The sequence below is a fragment of the Lampris incognitus genome, chromosome 3 (genome assembly GCF_029633865.1).
Source record: "Lampris incognitus isolate fLamInc1 chromosome 3, fLamInc1.hap2, whole genome shotgun sequence".
Taxonomy (NCBI): Eukaryota; Metazoa; Chordata; class Actinopteri; order Lampriformes; family Lampridae; genus Lampris; species Lampris incognitus.
In genome coordinates this window covers 64272405-64294819 of record NC_079213.1, presented here as the reverse complement: position 1 = coordinate 64294819, position 22415 = coordinate 64272405, and the positions used below count along the sequence as shown (strand labels likewise).

Here is a 22415-nt window from a genome sequence, read left to right as displayed (position 1 = left end):
GGGGGGAGAGAAGGAATCGCAGGACTGGTAAAGCTTTGCTAGGCTGTGCTTGTACTTGAGTGCTTTGTCGACACCGTTTATTCTACTAAGCAACAGCAGTGACTCCTTGTTTTGTTTTGTTTTTTTCCCCTCCGTGGATGAGAAGCGATGACTGGACAGAATTCCTGACCCAAGAAATATTCTTGGAGACTATCAACTACAAAAATACTGCAGTCTATTTTAGAAGGGACTGACGAGGATAAAAAAAAAATTAAATTAAAAAAAAATCACACCGATATTTTCAAATACACTGTATGTAGCTTGTATGCCAACGTGTATAGCTGCACGACTACTCTACAGATTATGGCGATTCGTGGCCCAAAAACGGCTCCATATGTGGCTCGCTACCCTAACAGTCTTTCACGTAATGGACACATAGCCTCAATGCGAAAAACAAGGGAAAAAAAGAAGCAATGTGTGTTGATAAAGGCAACGTTCGACTTGGTTCTTGAGCAAAGAGCCTTGTTGAACCTCCCGCTTGCAGCGAAACTTACGTCACCGTCAGTCTGCATGGTTACAACACCGCCCCCTAGTGTCTGGACACTGTAGCTGACTGGACCTGGCAGCCGAAATGTCAGTGAATAATCATTAACACAGCCATCCCTCATTATCATCATCGTCATCATCGTCATCATCATCATCATCATTTTCTTCTTCTCCCTCTTTTGTTCTTCTCCAAGGTGGAAAAAAGGATTCGTTGGAAGTCAAGGACCAGCTCAAATCACCAAAACCACATCCAAACAGCGACACATTAAATCCAAGCATACCCAAAAGAAGAAGAAAACGTGTTCGTTTTTGCCTGTCCTGGTCAAAATACAATATAGTCAATGCATTACACCCCCCAATGTCCTTTAATATTTTTTATGATTTTTTTTGTTGTTTTTTTTTTTTTGGCAACTTTACTCTCATTCCCTCCACAGTCCCCTTTGTCCTTCACCGTGGTTCAGCGCTGCACCAGAACTCCGCAGTCTGATTGGAGGCCACAGCTGTCCATCATCGCCGGCGCAGCGCGGTAAGCCACGGCAGGATGAGCAGGAGAGAGCTGGGGCCGGTGCGCGGGGCAGAGGTGCCTCTGACTCGGTTGTTGTCTGGCGGGTAGACGTACCACCCCGGTCTGCTTCGAGAGCACTGCCCGCCGACACACGTCCCGCTTCCTGATCCGCTGATATCATCACCTGGACATGTTGGGGGGGGGGGGCGGGGGGGATACATAGAGAGCTCAACACATATTTACAAGAAGGTTTTGACTGTCAAGAGGTGTGGACGGCTTCACAGAGAGGCCCTGGGAAAACAGTGTGGTCAGAGCTGTGTCATCTCCAAGTGCTCCTCCCGTGTTCCTCCTCCAAGTGCTCCTCCAATCTGAGCTGTCTGTATGAAACTGATGTTATAACCAGATCAGCCAGGATCTGGTTCACAGTGCTGATGCCAAACTGGCCCTCTGAGGCTTGTTAGCATAGCCTGTGGACAGTGTCAGGTTACCTTGAAGAAGTAGACCCTAAACCAGGGGTGGGCTAGCTTACCCAGAAAGGGCGGGTGCGGGTGCAGGTTTTTGTTCCAACCAATACACGCCTGATCTCACGAATCAGCCAGAAAAGTCTTTGCTGGGGGACTTGATTAGGAGACACAGCTGTGTTACTGCTTGGTTGGAACAAAAACCTGCACCCACACCGGCCCTTTCTGGGTAAGCTTGACCACCCCTGCCCTAAACAAACTGACGGCTCTGCATTACAATAATGCTAATAATATCAATACTGTTTTTTCATCAAGTGCAAACTTTATCTATCAAAATATCCATCTTTATCCTTATCGATCAAATGTACAATGAGAGTACACAATGGCAGAATAATGATCTCAGCTGAGGCCGTTCCAGAACGTCCGAGAATGTACTGGGTTTCCACCGTGCCACTGCTCGATTTCTCCCCGCCTGGTTTTCAATTTGTGGCTGCTATTCGCGCTGTTGGACAGAGGGGGTCAGCACTGAGGTAGATTATTACACAGGGTCCCTCTACGTAGCGTTAGAACAAAGACCTACTTGCGTCCTGAAAGTCCACGTCGTTACCATCCAGCGCGTTTTTCAGCCTGTTGCTCATGATCTTGAGCAGCATGATCTGCTGTCGAATAGTCATGTCTGGCTTGGTGATGTCGAGCTCCACCTCCGGGTTGTTGATCTGATTGGCCAAGCCATCGCCCATTACCTCTGGAAGGTACCTGAGTGGGCGAGCGAGGGAGGGAGGGAAAGGAGGAGGGATTTGAGCGGTTTTCATCAGAGGGGCCACAGGAACACAGACATAGATAGATAGATAGATAGATAGATAGATAGATAGATAGATAGATAGATAGATAGATAGATAGATAGATAGATAGATAGATAGATAGATAGATAGATAGATAGATAGATAGATAGATAGATAGATAGATGAACAGACAGGGAAATAGAGAGAGAGAGATGATGAACAGACAGGTTGATATACACTCACTGGCCACTTTATTAGGTACACCTACATGCCTAAATGCATTGAGTTGCTGCCATGTGATTGGCTGATTAGAAATTTGCGTTAACGAGCAGTTGGACAGGTGTGCCTAATAAAGTGGCCGGTGAGTGTAAGTAAAAAAAAACACACACACACACACACACACACACACATATACATATATATATTAACCAGTGTTTATATAAATATATATATGTAATCCAGTGTTTATATATATATACATATATATATATGTATATATATATATAATCCAGTGTTTCTTTAAACAAAGTTATATATATATATATATATATATATATAATCCAGTGTTTCTTTAAACAAAGTTATATATATATACACACACACACATATATACATATATATATATAAATATATTAACCAGTGTTTATATAAATAAATATATATATAATCAAGTGTTTATATAAATATATATATATAATCCAGTGTTTCTTTAAACAAAGTTATATATATATATATACACACACACACATATATATATATAATCCACTGTTTATATAAATAAATTAAAAAATATATATATATATACCCACACGTATGTGTGTGTGTGTGTGTGTGTGTGTGTGTGTGTGTGTGTGTGTGTGTGTGTGTGTGTGTGTGTGTGTGTGTGTGTGTGTCTTCCATTGCCACCATCTTCCACCTCATGGGTCCCAATCTGCCTCAGGGTGTCAAAATCATGTACAGGACTGACGGGACTCTTCTGAACATTAGCAGCTTTGGGGCTGAAGGCGAAACCACCACTACATCTATCGCAGAGCTGCAGCAGGTCGCCGACAACGCCGTAGTGTCCCTCAGAAGAGGGACTACACAGCATACCAGACGCCTTTGCAAGAGCGTACAAGCAGCTCGGCCTGGCCACTGACATAAAAAAGACCCCACCCCCAACAGAACTACGCCCCCCCATCCATCTCTGCAGACAACGCCAGGCTGGAAAACGTGGGGCAGCTCCCGTATCTTGGCAGCTTCTCTCCTCCAACTTCCACACTGGAATACACCATCGTCTCAGCTGTGCCGGCCGGGCCTCCTCAACACTCAGTGTAATGGTTTTTAAAAACCAAGACCTTCAGGCCAGAGCAAAAATTCTGGTGTACAAAGCGGCGGTGCTCCCCGGCCTTCTGTCTGGGTCAGAAACCTGGACCACATACAGCAGGCACCTGGGAGCACTCGAGGCATGCCACAACAGCGCTGCCGCAGGAAGATCCGTGAGTTCAGCAGGGAGGACAAGCGCACCCACTTCAGCGTCCTCGAGCAGGCCTGCTACACCTGCCACCATCGCACAACAATCGCCGAGATGGACCGGCCATGTCTGACTCTCGCCTCCTGAGACAAGTCCTCTACCCTCAGCTCGTGACAGGACGCTGTGCCCCAGGAGGACGAAAGAAGCGATATAAAGACAATGTCAAGGGACGTAAAACAGGGAGGCCTGGAGACCGGCTGTCGGCGAGGGTGCCGCACCGCAACCAAGACCTCCGCTGTGCTGCCGAGAAGACACACGGGGAGGAGCGAGTCACTGGAAGGGCCCACACCACATCCTCAACCACTCCTTCACACCCTGATCCTGATCCTGATCCTGGAGCCACATGGTCTGGCTCCAGGATCAGCCTCTACACCCACATAGACACCCATAAGGACCTAGAAGGAGGACAGTCCTACTCCAGCCCGAGTGGCCGCCGATGGTGATAAAGATGTGTGTGTGTGAGAGTTTGTGCTGAAGCATATATCACCATGGCAACATGACATCAGAGTGTTCTGTAATCCATTTACACGCCAACAGGAGAGATGAAGAACTGTGTGACTGGGTGTGTGCGTCTTTGTGTGCATCTGTGCATGTGTGCGTGTGCAGGGGTGTGTGTGTGTGTGTGTGTGTGTGTGTGCTTCAACAGGGTATCATATTGTTGTGAACTGGTTTTCTCTGCGGCGGACGCGGGAGGGGACGTGGTTATGAGTCTAAAGAGGGAGCCGTGGAAACGACATGTTGCAGACGCCACATTGTCTGAACCTTCAGGACACCACCGCCACCCCGCCCCCTCCCCCCTTACACGTAGTGCATCCTGGGTAAATTGGTCAAAGCAAATCCACGTAAAAGCCGGCTGTAGATAAACCCGGGAGGTGCTCGGAGATGACGGCGAGTGCGCGGAAACCACCCCGGTGTGAATTCAAGGCAACGCCACTTCCTCCAAGCAGGAAGCATTGGTGTCTCACTCTCCAGCCTGTCTTACACCTGAGTGTAAGACAGGCTGGATGGACACATATGTGAGAAATGAGCCGGCCATACGTGTGTGAATGGGGGGGGGGGGAAGCAAGATTTTGACGTAGGTACATGTCACGAGGAGAAGGGATGTGTGTAGCGAGCTACTGCCTGCATGTCTCTTGACCTGGGTTGGTAATGTGCAGGACGTCTGCAGCCATTTCAACACAGGGATGTGTCTTGTTCTGCATCGCGCCACACAGGAGTGTATGGAAATGCAAAGCAGGGACATGTGTCCGCAACAAGTTCGAGTACTTTAATTGTCACGTGCACAGAAATACAAAGTAAAAGATGCGGTGAAATGAAGGGGGGGGGGTACTCCGACTCCGTCTGTCACTGTGTGAAAAAAAGATGGGACGCCTTTGCAAGGTTGGACGCCTTCACAGTATTACGGGTTCAACAATGTGAAATACTGCTGCACCCACCCCGCCGCTATTAGACGTCCATTTCACATAACGCTCTCACGCTCCAGACAGAGGCCATAAAACACCAAGGCGATTAAATACGTATGGTAAATATGCATCGTTAAGCAGTCTTGCTCTGTGTCTGGGTGGCTCACAATAACCACCCACTCCAGTACGTGGACTGAGGACGGACGCTTACTAGATGCTGCAAAACGGAGCTGTGGCGACGGATGGGACGAAGCAAAGACAAGCCCGTGGCTGACGACTAGGAGGCGATAGTGCCGAGATCTGCTACGGCCTCCTTTTCACAACCGGCAGGCCAGCAGGTGGCGTGCTGCCACTGCGATCTGTCGCTGACTCCTGGCTGACCTCTCCCTTACCAAGGGGGGGGGGGGAAGAAGAATAATGAATGGATGTTGTTGCTTCCTGTTTGATTCGTTCTGCCCACCTGGCCTTTGTAATCCCATTCCAGCATTTGTCCTGACTGGAGCTCCCCGCTGCCAGTTTACTGCAGAGTGCCGCAGGGAGCTGGACCCAGTACTGCTGCATCTCTCTCAACTTACTGGAGAGGTCTGACACCTGAGGAGAGAGGAGGCACACAGAGAGGAGAGGCACAGAGAGAGAGAGAGAGAGAGAGAGAGAGAGAGAGAGAGAGAGAGAGAGAGAGAGAGAGAGAGAGAGAGAGAGAGAGCAAGTGAGAGAGAGACAGAGAGAGAGAAAGACACAGAGACAGACAGAGAGGAGAGAGACAGAGCGAGAGACAGAGACAGAGAGGAGAGAGACAGAGAAAGACAGAGAGTGAGAGAGAGAGAGCAAGCGCGAGAGAGACAGAGAGGAGAGAGAAAGAGAGAGACAGAGAGGGACAGAGAGAGCGAATGGGACAGAGAGAGACAGAGAGGGACAGAGAGAGAGCAAGCGAGAGAGAGACAGAGAGAGAGAAAGAGACAGAGAGAGACAGAGAGACAGAGACAGAGGACAGAGACAGAGACACAGAAAGAGAGAGCGAGAGACAGAGAGAGCAAGTGAGAGACAGACAGAGAGGAGAGAAAGAGAGACAGAAAGACAGAGAGAGACAGAGACAGAGTGAGAGAGATTTTGATTTTTAAAAAGTAAATTTTATTTTTTTTGAAAATACAATCATATTCAAACCACAAGCGAATAAATAAATATGTAAAAATAAAAAGTAAATCACATCAATTCCCCAGAAAAAACAAGTTGGTTGTCTTTTACTGAGCACAACACGTCTCTATAAAGCCCAGATCACACTGAGCTGCTGGGGAGCTTTCATTTCCCCATAAGAATTGAAGTCGGTCATCATCATGGCCTTTACCATCCTAGTGAACAGCAGCTTTGCATCAATGTCTACTGAGTTTTCAATCTTCCTCAGAGCGGGTCAGAGACAAAGACAGAGAGGAGAGAGAAAGAGACAGATACAGAGAGACAGAGACAGAGACAGAGACGGAGAGGAGAGAGACAGAGACAGAGAGGAGAGGAGAGAGACAGAGAGAGCAAGCGAGAGAGAGACATAGAGTGAGAGAGCGAGTGAGAGAGAGAGACAGAGAGGAGAGAGACAGAGACAGAGAAAGACAGAGAGAGAGAGACAGAGAGACAGAGAAAGACAGAGAGACAGAGAGTGAGCAAGCGAGAGAGACAGAGTGAGAGAGAGAGCAAGCGAGAGAGACAGAGAGGAGAGAGACAGAGAGTGAGAGAGAGCAAGCGAGAGAGAGAGAGCGAGTGAGAGAGAGAGAGAGAGAGAGAGAGAGAGAGAGAGAGAGAGAGAGAGAGAGAGAGAGAGACAGAGACAGAGACAGAGAGGAGCGAGAGAGACAGAGAAAGACAGAGAGAGAGACAGAGAGAGCAAGCGAGAGAGAGACAGACAGAGACAGAGAGAGAGATGTAAAAAAGGAGTGGGTGGACTAAGATTTGGACTGATAGACAGTGCTGGTATGACCTCTGCTTCAGCACAATCCAGAAGAGAAGAAGAAACACACCCTCCCTTCCTCCCATCTGTATCTGTTACTGTTTATGTCATCATACAAACAAATAACACACACACACACACACACACACACACATACTCAAGTATACATTTCTGTCCCCCTCTCATATTCCTTTTCTTTGTATTCTGTCTCTCTCTCTCTTTTCTCTTTCTGCCTGTCTCATCGTCTCTCACTTTATCCACACACACACACATACGCACACACGCACACACACACACACACACGCACACAAACACACACACACACACACAAATATACCATTTTCTGTCTCCATCGCTCACATTCCTTCTCATTGTAATCTCATTGTCTCGTCTCTCTCTCTTTCTCCTTTTCTGTCTGTCTCGTTCATCTCTCACTTTGTCCACACACGCGCACACACACGCGCACCTGCATCTCCAGTCTGACACCGGCGGTGGGGGAGGGTTTGTACTCTGTGGCGGCAGTCAGGGCGTTGCTTTGCCTGCTCTGGTCTTGGGGGGCGGGACTTCCTGTCTCGGCCTCGCCCGGACTCCCACACGTCTGGTGCACCTGCAGGGGCAGACAGGATACGCATGAGCACGCGCCCGTCTAACCTCTCAGCCCGCGGGAGTGGCTCGCGTTTTCCTCTACTCGTTGATACCAACTTCACGCCTTCGAAAACGCACCGACGCGTGTGCCCGCTGAGACAGTCCGCTAGATGGCGCCATAGAGTTACATTTCAAAATGGTTCTGTCCTGTGAGTATTTCTCGGGTGAAATCCTCTGGTTAAACTCGCAGGTTAAGGTTACGACATAATAACCAAGGGGTATTTTGTGTCAAGCCTATCTTTGTATTAAATTCATAATTTGCAAAGTCCGGAGACTCTAGTTTAAAAAATATGAATATTATTCTGATTACTTTTTTTATTTTTATTTTTTTGATTATGGTAATCTTAATTCTCGTATTCTGGACCAGCCATTTTTAAAATTGCATTTTAGAATCGCACCTTTAACTAAACCCGCCTTCTGTCTGTACTTTCCAGGGTTTGTTCTTGTGATTCCAAATGACGAGCCGCACTCGCAGCCTGTGTTGGCCTCAAACGGGTCCTCTCGGGTACAACCAGCTCCAATCAGGACTCGCGTGGGATTTCTGGTGTCGTACTCCTGTAGATGCTCTTACCTTATGAGATACGGGCTCATAAATTAAGCGTTGAAGGCTGGGGGCGACAGGCTGGTCAGGAGTCAGACTAATCCTGAGGTTGTTAATTACAGCCACTTCAGTTGCACGCTGCCATACGGGGGGGGGGGGGATAAGGAGGCACTAAGGGAAAAATCTGGGATTTTTTTTTTAACTAAGCTCCATTTCCCTCTCGTTAGGAGTCAAACCAGGCAATGGATAGCAGAGTCTTCTATACTGATTCAGTATTGAGCAAGCTTGCGTCGATGGACCGCTGCTGCTGCAATGTAATCAGAATGTTTTGATGGATGTCTTTAACTCCTTCCAGCACGAAAAGACAATCTCAGTGTGGTCATCCAAAGGAGTTGAATCAAGTGCAACTGGACTTGGTATATCTCCGTGAAGACGTTTCGCCTCTCATCCAAGAGGCTTCCTCAGTTCGTGCCTTTCTGACTAGACCAAGCTAGTCTGACTGGCTGGTGATGAGACTCAGAATTTATCCTCTAGGTACGAACTGAGGAAGCCTCTTGGATGAGAGGCGAAACGTCTTCACGGATATATACCAAGTCCAGTTGCACTTGATTCAGCTCCTTTGGATCACCATGACCTGGATGAATGAGAACATCCACAGACACTCAGTGTGGTCAGTTAGCGCAGTGATGGACCGTCTTCGTGTTTTCACTTTTGCACGTCTCTACAACTCTCGCACACACAACTCTCACCGCTGGCGGTGTTGCTGGTGGGGTTGCTGGTGGAGTCCTGTGTTCCGGCTCAGAAAAGGCTTGATATTTATATCATTCAGTGATTGATGTGGTGGCTAATTCTCTTTAGCCTCCTCTCCTAAGGCTGTTAGTGCTGAAAAGGGGTTGTTTTAGTGGAGATTATGTGGTGTAGGATTACGTTGCTGCTAAGACTACTGGCTTGCTCGAAATTTAATCACTCTAGAAGAGTCTGCTTCGCATTGGTTTGGCTCCTAACGATAGGAAAATCGGGATTTGGTTAAAAAAAATATTGGAATTTTCCTTTAAGAATACAGTTCCGTGTACTCTTGACCAAGACACTGGAGAACCCTCTGTATTTTTCTCCCCAAGTGTATCCGGCCAATTACCCCACTCTTCCGAGCCGTCCCGGTCGCTGCTCCACCCCCTTCTGCCGATCCGGGGAGGGCTGCAGACTACCACACGCCTCCTCCGATACACGTGGAGTCGCCAGCCGCTTCTTTTCACCTGACAGGGAAGAGTTTCGCCAGGGGGACATAGCGCGTGGGAGGGTCACGCTATTCCCCCCAGTTCCCCCCTCCCCCCTGAACAGGCGCCCCGACCGACCAGAGGAGGCGCTAGTGCAGCGACTAGGACACATACCTACATCCGGCTTCCCACCCACAGACACGGCCGATTCTGTTTGTACGGATGCCCGACCAAGCCGGGGGTAACACGGGGATTCGAACCGGCGATCCCCGTGTTGGTGTGCGGCGGAATAGACCGCTACGTTACCCGGGCGCCGAACCCTCTGTATTTTAACCTCTGTGAAGAATACACAAGCTGCAGGCTGCAAGGATGTGCAGCTGTTATAGGCTTAAACATGGCTGTGAAATTCCTTTGCGTAAAAGGGGAAGAAGAGATGTCCTACCTTCACAGTGAAAGACTCCATGTTGTCTTGCATGTATTTTACAGCTTCGAGGATACGGAGCGGGATAGAGGACAGAACCACATCGAGACTGGGCTCGGTGCTAAAACTGTAAGCCACTTTCAGCATGGTCTCTAAGAAGAGAGAAGAGTCACACACAACAGTCCAAAACTGACATCAGAGCTGTTAAATGATTCTTCCGATTTCACATCTGTTTGATCTCATGAGCTAATCTAGGGTGTTCCTCTGCAACTGTAACAGCTCACACAAATATCTGTCCCTCTACTTGCATGCCTCTGCACACCTATGCGTGTCTGTCCATCTGTCCATCAGTTCAGCTCACCTATGAGATTATGCCACTCTGTATCCAGGTCGGCTTGGTTAGCCAGGCAGCCCTTCATGACGTTGGCGCAGTAGCTGGAGCAGGGCTTGACCGACGCCATGCCCCGACAGTGAGGGCAGTACACCAGCTTCATCAGGGCCCTCATACACTCTTGGCTCAAAGGAACCTGGACGGAGGAGACAGGAAATGGAATCGGGGCTCATTGGAAATCTCCATCCATCCATCCATTATCCGAACCGCTTATCCTGCTCTCAGGGTCGCGGGGGATGCTGGAGCCTATCCCAGCAGCCACTGGGCGGCAGGCGGGGAGACACCCTGGACAGGCCGCCAGGCCATCACACAGGACCCCCCCCACACACACACACACACGTTCATACCTAGGGACAATGTAGTATGGCCAATTCCCCTGACCTACATGTCTTTGGACTGTGGGAGGAAACCGGGGCACCCGGAGGAAACCCACGCAGACACGGGGAGAACATGCAAACTCCACACAGAGGACGACCCGGGATATGACCCACCCCCCCCCCCCCGCAAGGTTGGACTACCCCGGGGCTCGAACCCAGACCCTTCTTGCTGTGACCTCCTTAATTGGTGTGTGTGCGCGCGTGTGTGCGCGCGTGTGAGTGTAGAGAGGAGTGGGGCTAGCAGAGGAACAGGGTCGTTAGAAGCTTGAACACTTCGGCAAATGAGCAGTAGTGCAGCATTTGTCACGTGATGCTTCAGCTGTATGAATGTTGGTGCGCATAGAAAAGTACGTACGTGTTTGCATGTTTAGTTTCCTGCGTGCACATATGCAGATGTCTGTGTGTATACTACGTATGTGTGTTTTTGAGGAACCCCAGGAAGAAATGTTGCTGTATTTGCAACAACTAATGATGAGCCAAATGGGTAAAATGGAAATAAATCTGCTGCATTAGCTTTTTTCTTCGTTAGCAAAATTGCACAATAGGTAAGTAGACAGCACGTTTCAGAGATAGATCAGATAAGATCAGATCAGATCAGATCAGATCAGATCAGATCAGACAAGATAAGATAAGATAAGATAAGTTAACATAAGATAAGAAAAGAAAAGAAAAGAAAAGAAAAAAAGAGAAGAGAAGAGAAGAGTAGAGAAGATAAGATAAGATAAGATCAGATCAGATCAGATCAGATCAGACAAGACAAGACAAGATAAGATAAGATAAGATAAGATGAGACAAGAAATCTTTCCTTTTTATTATTATTATTATTCCCCCTCTTTCTTCCCAATTGTATCCGGCCAATTACCCCACTCTTCCGAGCCGTCCCGGTCGCTGCTCCACCCCCTCTGCCGATCCGGGGAGGGCTGCAGACTACCACATGCCTCCTCCCATACATGTGGGGTAGCCAGCCGCTTCTTTTCACCTGACAGTGAGGAGTTTCGCCAGGGGGACGTAGCGCGTGGGAGGATCACGCTATTCCCCCCACTTCCCCCTCCCCGCCGAAACAGCAACCCGACCGACCAGAGGAGGTGCTAGTGCAGCGAGCAGGACACACACCCAACATCCGGCTTCCCACCCGCAGACACGGCCAACTGTGTCTGTTGGGACGCCCGACCAAGCCGGAAGTAACGCGGGGATTCGAGCCGCTGATCCCCGTGTTGGTAGGCAACGGAATAGACCGCCACGCCACGCGGACGCCAAAAACAAGAACCCTTAAATGGACTAATGACATGCCCAATGTACTGCTGGTTCCTTGTTCTTCACTAAGGTGTTTGGTGTATGTCAAAGGGAGTAAAGACGTCTGGTAAAACCAGTCGCACAACAAGATGCGAGTCTGTGATGAGGCAAAGCGGGACATCTGGGGTGTCAGGAAGTGGTATGAAGCAGCGTCAGACACGCCAAAGCACGGAGCTTTCCTAAAAATGGTGATCAGAAACAGACAACACACATTCCCAAAGACACACATACTTGTTTTGTTTTGCGCAAACACACGCACGCACGCACGCACACATACACGCACACATCTGGGTTTGAGTTCTTGGAATTAAGCGCATCCTAACCTGAAAAATATCATGTCCACAATTTGGCAACAACGTTGCCATTTTTCTTAAATGTAACTGGTTTTGTGTCTCCCAGGCTGCCACTTGTTTTCTGTTTATGTTTGTGTTTGTGATTGATTTCCAGGGGGGAGACATTTTGTCTGGCAGTTTGGGAGTGTCTGCAAAGCATCTGTCATATCTGTTTCCCTGAAACGGACACACGCACGCACATGCACACACACGCACACGCCTTTGCCATTTCGATTCACTCGCACATTCTGCATCTCTTCCACACAAACACATCTTCCCCACAAGCACATCCAGTTTGTTTTTTTCTTCTCTGCCTTGTCATGCAGACACGTACACGTACACGTACATCCACACACACACACACACACACACACACACACACACACACACACACACACACACACACACACACACACACGTTCTTACACAATGTAGACTTACCTGAGAGACTTTCTTGACGACCTCTCCGCTGACTGTCGCCCCCTGGATGAAGGACCTGGCCGTAACAAAAGCCCTGGTCACCTTCGCCTTCATGTCCTTCGGCACGTCGCCAAACGGCCGCAGCGTCTCCTGCTGCTTGGCCACGCACTCCAGGTAGTCCTCCGACAGACTCACCTGTCAGGAGGAGACAAAGACATTTCACGTCAAAATCTCACTTTTCTATAACGACGTATCGGCCACCAGGGGGAAGCAAGGTGCACTGGAGTCGACTACAGACCCGGAGCATTAAGTCCTTATCCTTCCGTGCCGCCCAAACAACTAAAATATTAACATCAGGGTTCCTAAGGCAATTTCCAAGGACGTTTTCTATGATTCCCGATTGGCTTTGACGCAGCATGACAGCCGCTGTTCAGGGAAGGAGGTGTTGCTCAGTGTTGGCTGTCAGAGGAGGCCTCGGCAGCGTCTAAACGGACTCGGTAACGTTTAGCCGGTCATTGATCATACCCCCCGACACGTCAAGAGCCGATGTGCAATCTCAGTAGGTAAAACAAAATATGTCTAAAACTGTGCAAGTTTCAGCTAAATGTTATATTAGAAATACGCCCTCTCAGCGGGGAAAAGTACGAGTTTATAACCAAACATACAGCTGTGTGATATTGCCAGGAGACTTGACCGACCTGGCCATTCTCCGCATGTTTCACACGGTGGAAAGTGTAGCCTATTGACCCCTTTTCTGTGAGTAAACATAGTGACGGTTTTTTGTGTGGGCGGAGCTTAGCTGGAGGCAAACCCTTCCCCTCAGAGCCGTTTAAGGGAAGCCGTTGGCTAGCTAGCTGCCGGCTAGCAAGTTTGGTCAGCTTGTGTATTTACAATGGACAAGGAAACGCGTATTTCTGAATACGTACACTTTCTCCCCGGGACCGCGAGTCCTACTTTGAAAAAGTTCACATTTAACCAACGGGACCAGATTGGCCGAGCCATACACGCTCACTCAATTGATGGACGATTTGACATGACCACCTATACCGCGGGGCGGCCAGACATTTACACCGACCTGATAGAGATACCAAACTAGTGACGTTTTTGTGGGCGGAGCTTAGCTGGAGGCAAAACGCTCTAAAAGGGTCAATACTGTGACGTGCATGGATAATTAGACACGCTGGCCGCTGGCTCGCGGGTCTGACCCTTTAGTCTAGCGGTTAGCGATGTCTCATGCGGTGCGGGCGATACGGGTTCGCTTCCCGGCCGCGGCAGTTCCTGTGGTTGCGTTGTCCCCCGAATTCGCTACATTGGTGTCAGAAGTGGGATGGAGCGACCGTAAGGCCATCGGAAGCGTAGGCACCCTGAGGCGTGAAGGAGCTGATACGCTTAACCGCGGGGACGGGCTTCCCGAAGGAGGGGGGTAGTGTAATGTGCATGGATAAGAAGACTCGCGGGTCTGACCCTTTAGTCTAGCGGTTAGCGATGCCTCCTGCGGTGCGGGCGATACGGGTTCACTTCCCGGCCGCGGCAGTTCCTGTGGTTGCGTTGTCCCCCGAATTCGCTACAATACGTTTCCAGGTTTCCCGGCACACGTGGGAACCCCGTCACACAACACGTTCGGGGTGATTTGGGCGCGCTCCTCGCGCGCATATTTACCTGGGCGGAGCTTTTGAACACCCGCTCGAAGAGGCGGGACCAGAACTCCGTTATAGTCTCATCCAGGCAGAGGGCGGAGCCGCGGTAGTAGCGCCGCAGGTCGCCGTACAGCTCAGTGTAGAGACGGGTGTTCTGCGAGTACAGGGGACCGAGGGGAGAGAGCGCCTCCTGGAGGGAACGCTCGGAACGACCGTGGAGGTCTGTAAAGTAGGCTGGAGGAGAGAGAGAGGGGGGGGGGATACACACTAAGGTCAAAGGGAAAGAGAATGAGTAGTGAACCACCTCCCCAGTATATTAGTCCGTGCCTTTTCCTTGCTGCTTCGAACACCGTGGCCCGCTGCCAGCCAGTCCTAACCACAACCAGATGGACGGCTGCATTATTGCTACTGCTGCTGCTAACACGACATGCTGCCTTACGCCTCATAATACTACCCCCCCGTCTGCCCCCCACCCCCCGCTGCTTGTCGGCCATTTCACTCTTCTCTTTATTGTTTGTTAATCTTTCTTTTTGCTCTCTTCCTGTCCGTCTGTCTGCCCTCATAGCCATTCCCTCTACATGCTGCTCATGTCACAATTCCCTTTCACTATCAGCATGTCTGTCACTCTGTTTCTTTCTCCCGCTATTTCTTCATTCCCTTATCATTTCTCTCCTTCCCTCTTCCTCCCTCACACCCCCCTCCCTCCCCCTCTACACCCCCCCTCTCTCGCTCTGTGATGTGATCTCAAGACTCGGCTCCTCAGTGGGTCAAACTGCTCATTAGCTGAACCAGCCACTGCCACAGGGGACGCCCCACTGAGTCTTAGTGGGCAAGTGTGTGTGTGTGTGTGTGTGTGTGTGTGTGTGTGTGTGTGTGTGTGTGTGTGTGTGTGTGTGTGTGTGTGTGTGTGTGTGTGTGTGTGTGTGTGCCTACGAGATCAGGGGATCGGCTTATCATGTTTCATTGTGTCTGGCTGACTCTCTTCTCATTATAACACCCAGTCAGGGGTCCCCTTGATGCGCACGCACGCACACACCCACACACCCACACACACACACACACACACACACACACACACACACACACACACACTACTAGTAGCAAAGCGCAAAGCTGTCAAATTGACATAGCTATAGCAGTCCGTGGTGACTCCATAGGAAAAAACAGCATTGCACACACACACACACACACACACACACACACACACACACACACACACACACACACACACACACACACACACACACACACACACACACACACACACACACACAATTCTCACACCCATGCCACAGTACTTACTGTACAATAAGCAGATGAAAAGCTTGTGGTCACCACTCCCTAACGAGTGCATAGACATGTTGCACATCCAGACCAGGTCTCTGCCCTGTATTCACCGCTGCAGCGCCGGTGTTGAACGCTGTGTGTACACTGCAGTGAGCATCCACCTGACAAACAAGTGTGCATGCACCATCACGCGAGAACACGCGCCAGAGGTGGAGCAAAACGCCACACTTACTGTCGAAGCTTCTGTGCAGCGCGGTGAGCGCGGCCTGCAGCGACCTCCCAGCCTCTCTGATCAGACCCTCCGTGTCTTTGACGCTGAGGCTCGCCAGGTTCTCCTCCATAGTGCTGGTACAGCAGGTAGGACCCTGGGGACACATCCTCAAATGTTCACCTGGAGCGGAGAAAATGAACAGATACATTGCATCACATGCACCTTTCTTTCTTTCTTTCTTTCTTTCTTTCTTTCTATCTATCTATCTATCTATCTATCTATCTATCTATCTATCTATCTATCTATCTATCTATCTATCTATCTATCTATCTATCTATCTATCTATCTATCTATCTATCTATCTATCTATCTATCTATCTGTCTGTCTGTCTGTCTGTCTGTCTGTCTTGGTGATTCTGTCTATCTTCGTACGGAAGACAGGAGAGACACTGGAGGACAGACAACATATCGTAAACAGAGGGGAAAGACGTTTTCCCGAGGTCTTTTTTGGTTCATTTTTCAGCAGGGTAAACTGCTTTACGACCCGACTCACGGCGTCTATACAGCTGCACAGCGCTGTGTTTTGTGTCGCGGGGAGGGGTCCCGGATCAGCCGCGCATCAGTCGGTGTCCTTGGTGACACATGACACGTGTAAACGAGAGCTGAGATGAACAAAACACAAGTGTCGATACTCAGGTTTCACCTTGGGTGTGGACGGCTGGGGAAAGCTACGCCTTTCACCTGTTCTCTGCCCTGACGAGAACACCACGCGCCCGCAAGACGGTTACCACAACGATCACAATCACACACACCATCTCTCTCTCTCTCTCTCTCTCTCTCTCTCTCTCTCTCTCTCTCTCTCTCTCTCTCTCTCTCTCTCTCTCTCTCTCTCTCTCTCTCTCTCTCTCTCTCTCTCTCTCACACACACACACACACTCCTCAAACATATACCACACGTGAAGCCAGACAGCCTAGAAAGCAGTCTGGAGCTTTCATCCCTTGATAGATTGGGTGCGTTAAGACCGTGTGTTCGTGTGCGTTCGTGTGCGTGCGTGCGTGCGTGTGTGCGTGCGTGTGTGTGTGTGTGTCTGGGGAGGTTAAGGGTGAGTAAGCAGCCCATGGCTGTGTGCTTCACTCTTCTCCTCCTACCCTCTCCTTGCTGCTAACAGGTCCTCGGCTGACATGTGGGCGTGTTTGTGCGCGCTGTATGCATGACCTGTGTGTGCGTGTGTGCGTGTGTGTATGCGTGTGTGTGTGTGTGTGTGTGTGTGTGTGTGTGTGTGTGTGTGTGTGTGCGAGAGATGACTCTGTCTACAAGGGTAAGTGGAGCAGAAGGGAAGATACCTTCATCACCACACCATGAATCTTTCATTGCCACTGGCTTGTGTGTGTGTGTGTGTGTGTGTGTGTGTGTGTGTGTGTGTGTGTGTGTGTGTGTGTGTGTGTGTGTGTGTGTGTGTGTGTGTGTGTGTGTGTGTGTGTGTTCTTTGTGGCGCTAGGGTATGATTAACATCTACAGGAGGAAATGTTGCAGAATGTCCCTTTATTCCAGTGGTCCAGTATTCGGAGATGGTGTAGTCGCTTAGCTTTTATCCCAGGCGACACACAACCGAGAGTCGATACAACACAAGCAAGGATCTGGTCAGCAGACAACAACGCAAGGGAGTGCCAAAAATCTCGGTTCAAGTCTGATAGGACACAGGTCTCAACAGGCAGTGCACAGAGGCAGTGCAGAGGGTGCATAGAGGCATTTTTTGGTTTTTGACAGGTAATGGCCTGAAACTTACGCTTCGCTAGATATTCAAGCGCGACATAGTGGCAGACAGCGGAAGAATCACAAAGGTCATGAACTGAAATTAAACCCACACGTGGTGAGCACGTGACATGCCCCTCCCCCTATAGAGCCCCCCCCGATATTCTGATTTATAGAACTACTATCTATCTATCTATCTATCTATCTATCTATCTATCTATCTATCTATCTATCTATCTATCTATCTATCTATCTATCTATCTATCTATCTATCTATCTATCTATCTATCTATCTACACACACACATCTATATCTATCTATCTATATATGTATATATGTCTGTATGTATATGCGTGTGTGTATATATATGTATGTACACTCACCGGCCACTTTATTAGGCACACCTGTCCAACTGCTCGTTAACGCACATTTCTAATCAGCCAATCACATGGCAGCAACTCAATGCATTTAGGCATGTAGACATGGTCAAGACGATCTGCTGCAGTTCAAACCGAGCATCAGAATGGGGGAGAAAGGTGATTTAAGTGACTTTGAACGTGGCATGGTTGTTGGTGCCAGACGGGCTGGTCTGAGTATTTCAGAAATTGCTGATCTACTGGGATTTTCACGCACAACCATCTCTAGGGTTTACAGAGAATGGTCCGAAAAAGAGAAAATATCCAGTGAGCGGCAGTTCTGTGGGCGAAAATGCCTTGTTGATGCCAGAGGTCAGAGGAGACTGGCCAGACTGGTTCGAGCTGATAGAAAGGCAACAGTAACTCAAATAACCACTCATTACAACCGAGGTATGCAGAAGAGCATCTCTGAACGCACAACACGTTGAAACTTGAGGCAGATGGGCTACAGCAGCAGAAGACCACACCGGGTGCCACTCCTGTCAGCTAAGAACAGGAAACTGAGGCTACAATTCGCACAGGCTCACCAAAATTGGACAATAGAAGATTGGAAAAACGTTGCCTGGTCTGATGAGTCTCGATTTCTGCTGCGACATTCGGATGGTAGGGTCAGAATTTGGCGTCAATAACATGAAAGCATGGATCCATCCTGCCTTGTATCAACGGTTCAGGCTGGTAGTAGTGGTGTAATGGTGTGGGGGATATTTTCTTGGCACACTTTGGGCCCCTTAGTACCAATTGAGCATCGTGTCAACGCCACAGCCTACCTGAGTATTGTTGCTGACCATGTCCATCCCTTTATGACCACAGTGTTCCCATCTTCTGATGGCTACTTCCAGCAGGATAACGCGCCATGTCATAAAGCTCGAATCATCTCAGACTGGTTTCTTGAACATGACAATGAGTTCACTGTACTCAAATGGCCTCCACAGTCACCAGATCTCAATCCAATAGAGCACCTTTGGGATGTGGAGATTCGCATCATGGATGTGCAGCCGACAAATCTGCAGCAACTGCGTGAGGCTATCATGTCAATATGGACCAAACTCTCTGAGGAATGTTTCCAGTACCTTGTTGAATCTATGCCACGAAGGATTAAGGCAGTTCTGAAGGCAAAAGGGGGTCCAACCCGGTACTAGCAAGGTGTACCTAATAAAGTGGCCAGTGAGTGTATGTATGTATGTATGTATGTGTGTGTGTGTGTGTGTGTGTGTGTGTGTGTGTGTGTGTGTGTGTGTGTGTGTGTGTGTGTGTGTGTGTGTGTGTGTGTGTGTGTGTGTGTGTGCGTGTGTGTGTAACTTTGTTACAAGAAACACTCAACGGTAGGGATAGTGCTCAACAAATTAGGGGCAAAATAGATGGATTGACTAACTGGATTACATATATATATATATACACACACACACACACACACACACACACAAGCACAATATATATATATATATATATATATATATATATATATATATATATAGTATATACATATATAAACGACTGTTTTTTTAGAAAGACAATAAATAATGATGAACAGTCTTCAGAAACCACAGTGGGTGTGAAGCCCTTGTAGTCACAATATAATTAATCTTGTCTCGCAGACAAAATGAACGGAACCATAATATACAATCACCAAATGGTTCTAGTTAAACTGTGATGTATGTGTGTACGTCCTCTGGCTTCATCCCCCCCCCCCCCCCTCACACACACATCTTCCTGCGGATCAGCAGCCATTATGCTAAACTCTAACGGCTGTTAGTCATGATAGAAGAAACACAAAGACCGTACTGGTAAGGCTGGAGAGCAGGATGTCATTAGTATTGTTAACATTAAATGCTTAATTTACAATGATATTGTAACGTGCATGGATAAGTAGACACGTTGGTCCATGACTAACGGGTCGGACCCTTTAGTCGACTGGTTAACGTTGTCGCTTGCGGAGCGGGAGCCACGCGTTCGCGTCCCGGCTGTGGCGGTTCCCGGACTGCCCCCCGAATTCGCTACAATATATTAATTAATTTGAGGTGAGAACTCGGTTAATCACAATAAATATAAAATGGTTTTGCTATGACATGCAGCTCCCTGATGGTTTGGACAACATGAGCACGTCCTAGTGGACGGTGTTGTTGCGATGGGAGAGCCCTGGAGCAGTGGCGCCCCCAGAAATTTTTCATAGGGGTGGCCAAATGGGGCCACTGAAAATCTTGGGGTGACACACCAAAACCAAAAGCCATGACTGAATTTCGGGAATTCTATGATGCTGTTGTAGTATGCTGTATAGCCCAGTGGAAAACTGTCAATATGAGAGTTAAGAAAAATACACATTATTGATTTAAATGAACAGCACCTAATGCAAAATATCAGATAGAAGCATATTATGCATAATCAGAAGCATATTCTGCATATGCAACTCGTGGCTGGGGGGGCCAGGGATAGTATCAGGGTGGCCGTGGCCACCCCTGGCCACCCCTTGGGGGCGCCACTGCCCTGGAGGAGGAGGAGGTCGAGGTCGGTGACCGCTGTGATCATCTGATTTCGCAAGCGCGTTCTCTTTGTATTTCCGAGACATCACTTCCGTTTCCGTCTGCTCATGTGGCCACTGAAAAGCAGCTCTTGGCTTCAGAGAAGGCGCAGCCTCGAGATTTGTAGGGGATGGCTTGGCGGACGACAGCTTCTGTGATCAGGAAGAAGAAAAGAAAGAAAAGATTTGATATCCAAGGCGAGAAGAGAGGAGCAGAAGAGAAGGAGAGAAAAGAAATGCAAACCGCCGTGTTTCTAAAGGCATCCAAATGAAGTGTAAAAAGGCCAAGTTTCTGTGTGGAGACGTCCTTAAGATGCGTCTCTACGACTGACCCTTAGTCTTTTAGATGCAGTCTAGATTGTGGAAGTGTGCATTACATGGACATCCCAACACACGCAACAACACATTCTAACATATTGTAGTGAATTCAGGGGCAGCCGGGAGGTGGACCCGGGTCTCCCGCACCACGGGCGACTGCGCTAACCAGTCAACTAAAGGGGCCGGACCCTTTAGTTTGAGTGCAGTCGTGACCCCTTTAGTTGACTGGTCAGCGCAGTCGCCCGACCCGGGTTCACTTCCCGGCTGCGACGGCGGTCCCCGACTGCCCCTTGAATTCACTACGTTGATGTCAGAAGTGGGATGGTGAGACCGTGAGGCCATTAGAAGCGCGTTCGCCCAAAAGCGCGGGGACGCGGTTCCCGAAGGGGGGGGGGTAGTGTAACGACCACGGATGACGAGACTCGCTAGCCCTTCACTAACGGGTCGGACCCTTTAGTTGACTGGTTAGCACAGTCGCCCGTGGTGCAGGAGACCCAGGTTCACCTCCCCGCTGCCCCTGAATTCCCTAACATGTCTGTGAATGTTCTCATTCATCCAGGTAATGGTTATTCAAAGGAGTTGAATCAAGTGCAACTGGACTTGGTATATATCCGTGAAGACGTTTCGCCTCTCATCCAAGAGGCTTCCTCAGTTCGTGCCTTTCTGACTAGACCAAGCTAGTCTGATTGGCTGGTGATGAGACGCAGAATTCCCTACAATAGCTGAGAAAGTCCTGAAACAGAATTCAGTTAATTATGCAAACCAGTGCCAGGCCTGCAATCTGCAAACGCATGGCCCAGTTGCACATGCTCAATGTGCCTCCTAAATACCTCCCTGTGGAGCTAATACTCCCAAGTCGTCAAGGGGACACCGTGGAAATATGAAAGACAAAGAGCGTAAATCAAAGATGAAGGCTTCGTCTTGTTGTTGCGTGTTATAGCGCCCCTTGCTGCAACACTTGAGACTGCATCTCAAGCTTGCAACCGGTCGTGACATCGACTTTGCGCAGCTCGAAGGGTCCAAATTTGCGTACTTATCCAGAGTTGTATAGCCACTTCCAAACGTGCATTCTGCAGGATTGTGTTTGTATGCCGTTTGTGCACACATGACATGACTTCGCGTTGTGTCATGCTGCTCCATGTAACACACGTCGGACCACTGATTTTATCCTCCGCATAGACTGACAGTAGACTGACCGTAGACTGACCGTAGCTCTCTTATTTCTAAGTTGGTTCATTTCCTAGAGATTTTTAAATGTATTCTTACTCTTACTGGGTTACAAACAAATATCCCGCTTCATGCAGATAGGTACATACCTGATGGTTGGCTCACTTGCTCCAGGGAAGGTCTCTTATGCAAGATCGATACGGCAATCTGACGATTTTACATGCACAATGCGGCACATCGATGCAGCTTTTGCAGAGCTTCAACTCAGGCGCGCTTTCACACATAACGCGAAACGAAAAGCCGAGGGGCGGTTTGGGGGTTCGGTGGCATGTGTGAAGTTGGGCACGTTGGCAAG

The 22415-nt window shown here is 48.9% G+C and overlaps 1 protein-coding gene across 1 annotated transcript in view; it reads right to left on the bottom strand.

Moving 5' to 3' along the window:
* Positions 1–693: 693 nt before the first annotated feature.
* Positions 694–22415, bottom strand: part of LOC130109788 (glypican-1-like) — a 54974-nt gene continuing 33252 nt past the window's right edge. Inside the window, exons 2-10 of the mRNA XM_056276765.1 lie at positions 15913–16071; positions 14416–14627; positions 12778–12951; positions 10305–10470; positions 9965–10095; positions 7589–7729; positions 5650–5780; positions 2072–2247; positions 694–1214 (exon numbers count right to left, since the gene is read on the bottom strand). Coding sequence (XP_056132740.1) covers positions 1033–1214; positions 2072–2247; positions 5650–5780; positions 7589–7729; positions 9965–10095; positions 10305–10470; positions 12778–12951; positions 14416–14627; positions 15913–16071 — 1472 coding nt within the window. The 3' untranslated portion in view covers positions 694–1032. The remainder of the gene's footprint in view (positions 1215–2071; positions 2248–5649; positions 5781–7588; positions 7730–9964; positions 10096–10304; positions 10471–12777; positions 12952–14415; positions 14628–15912; positions 16072–22415) is intronic.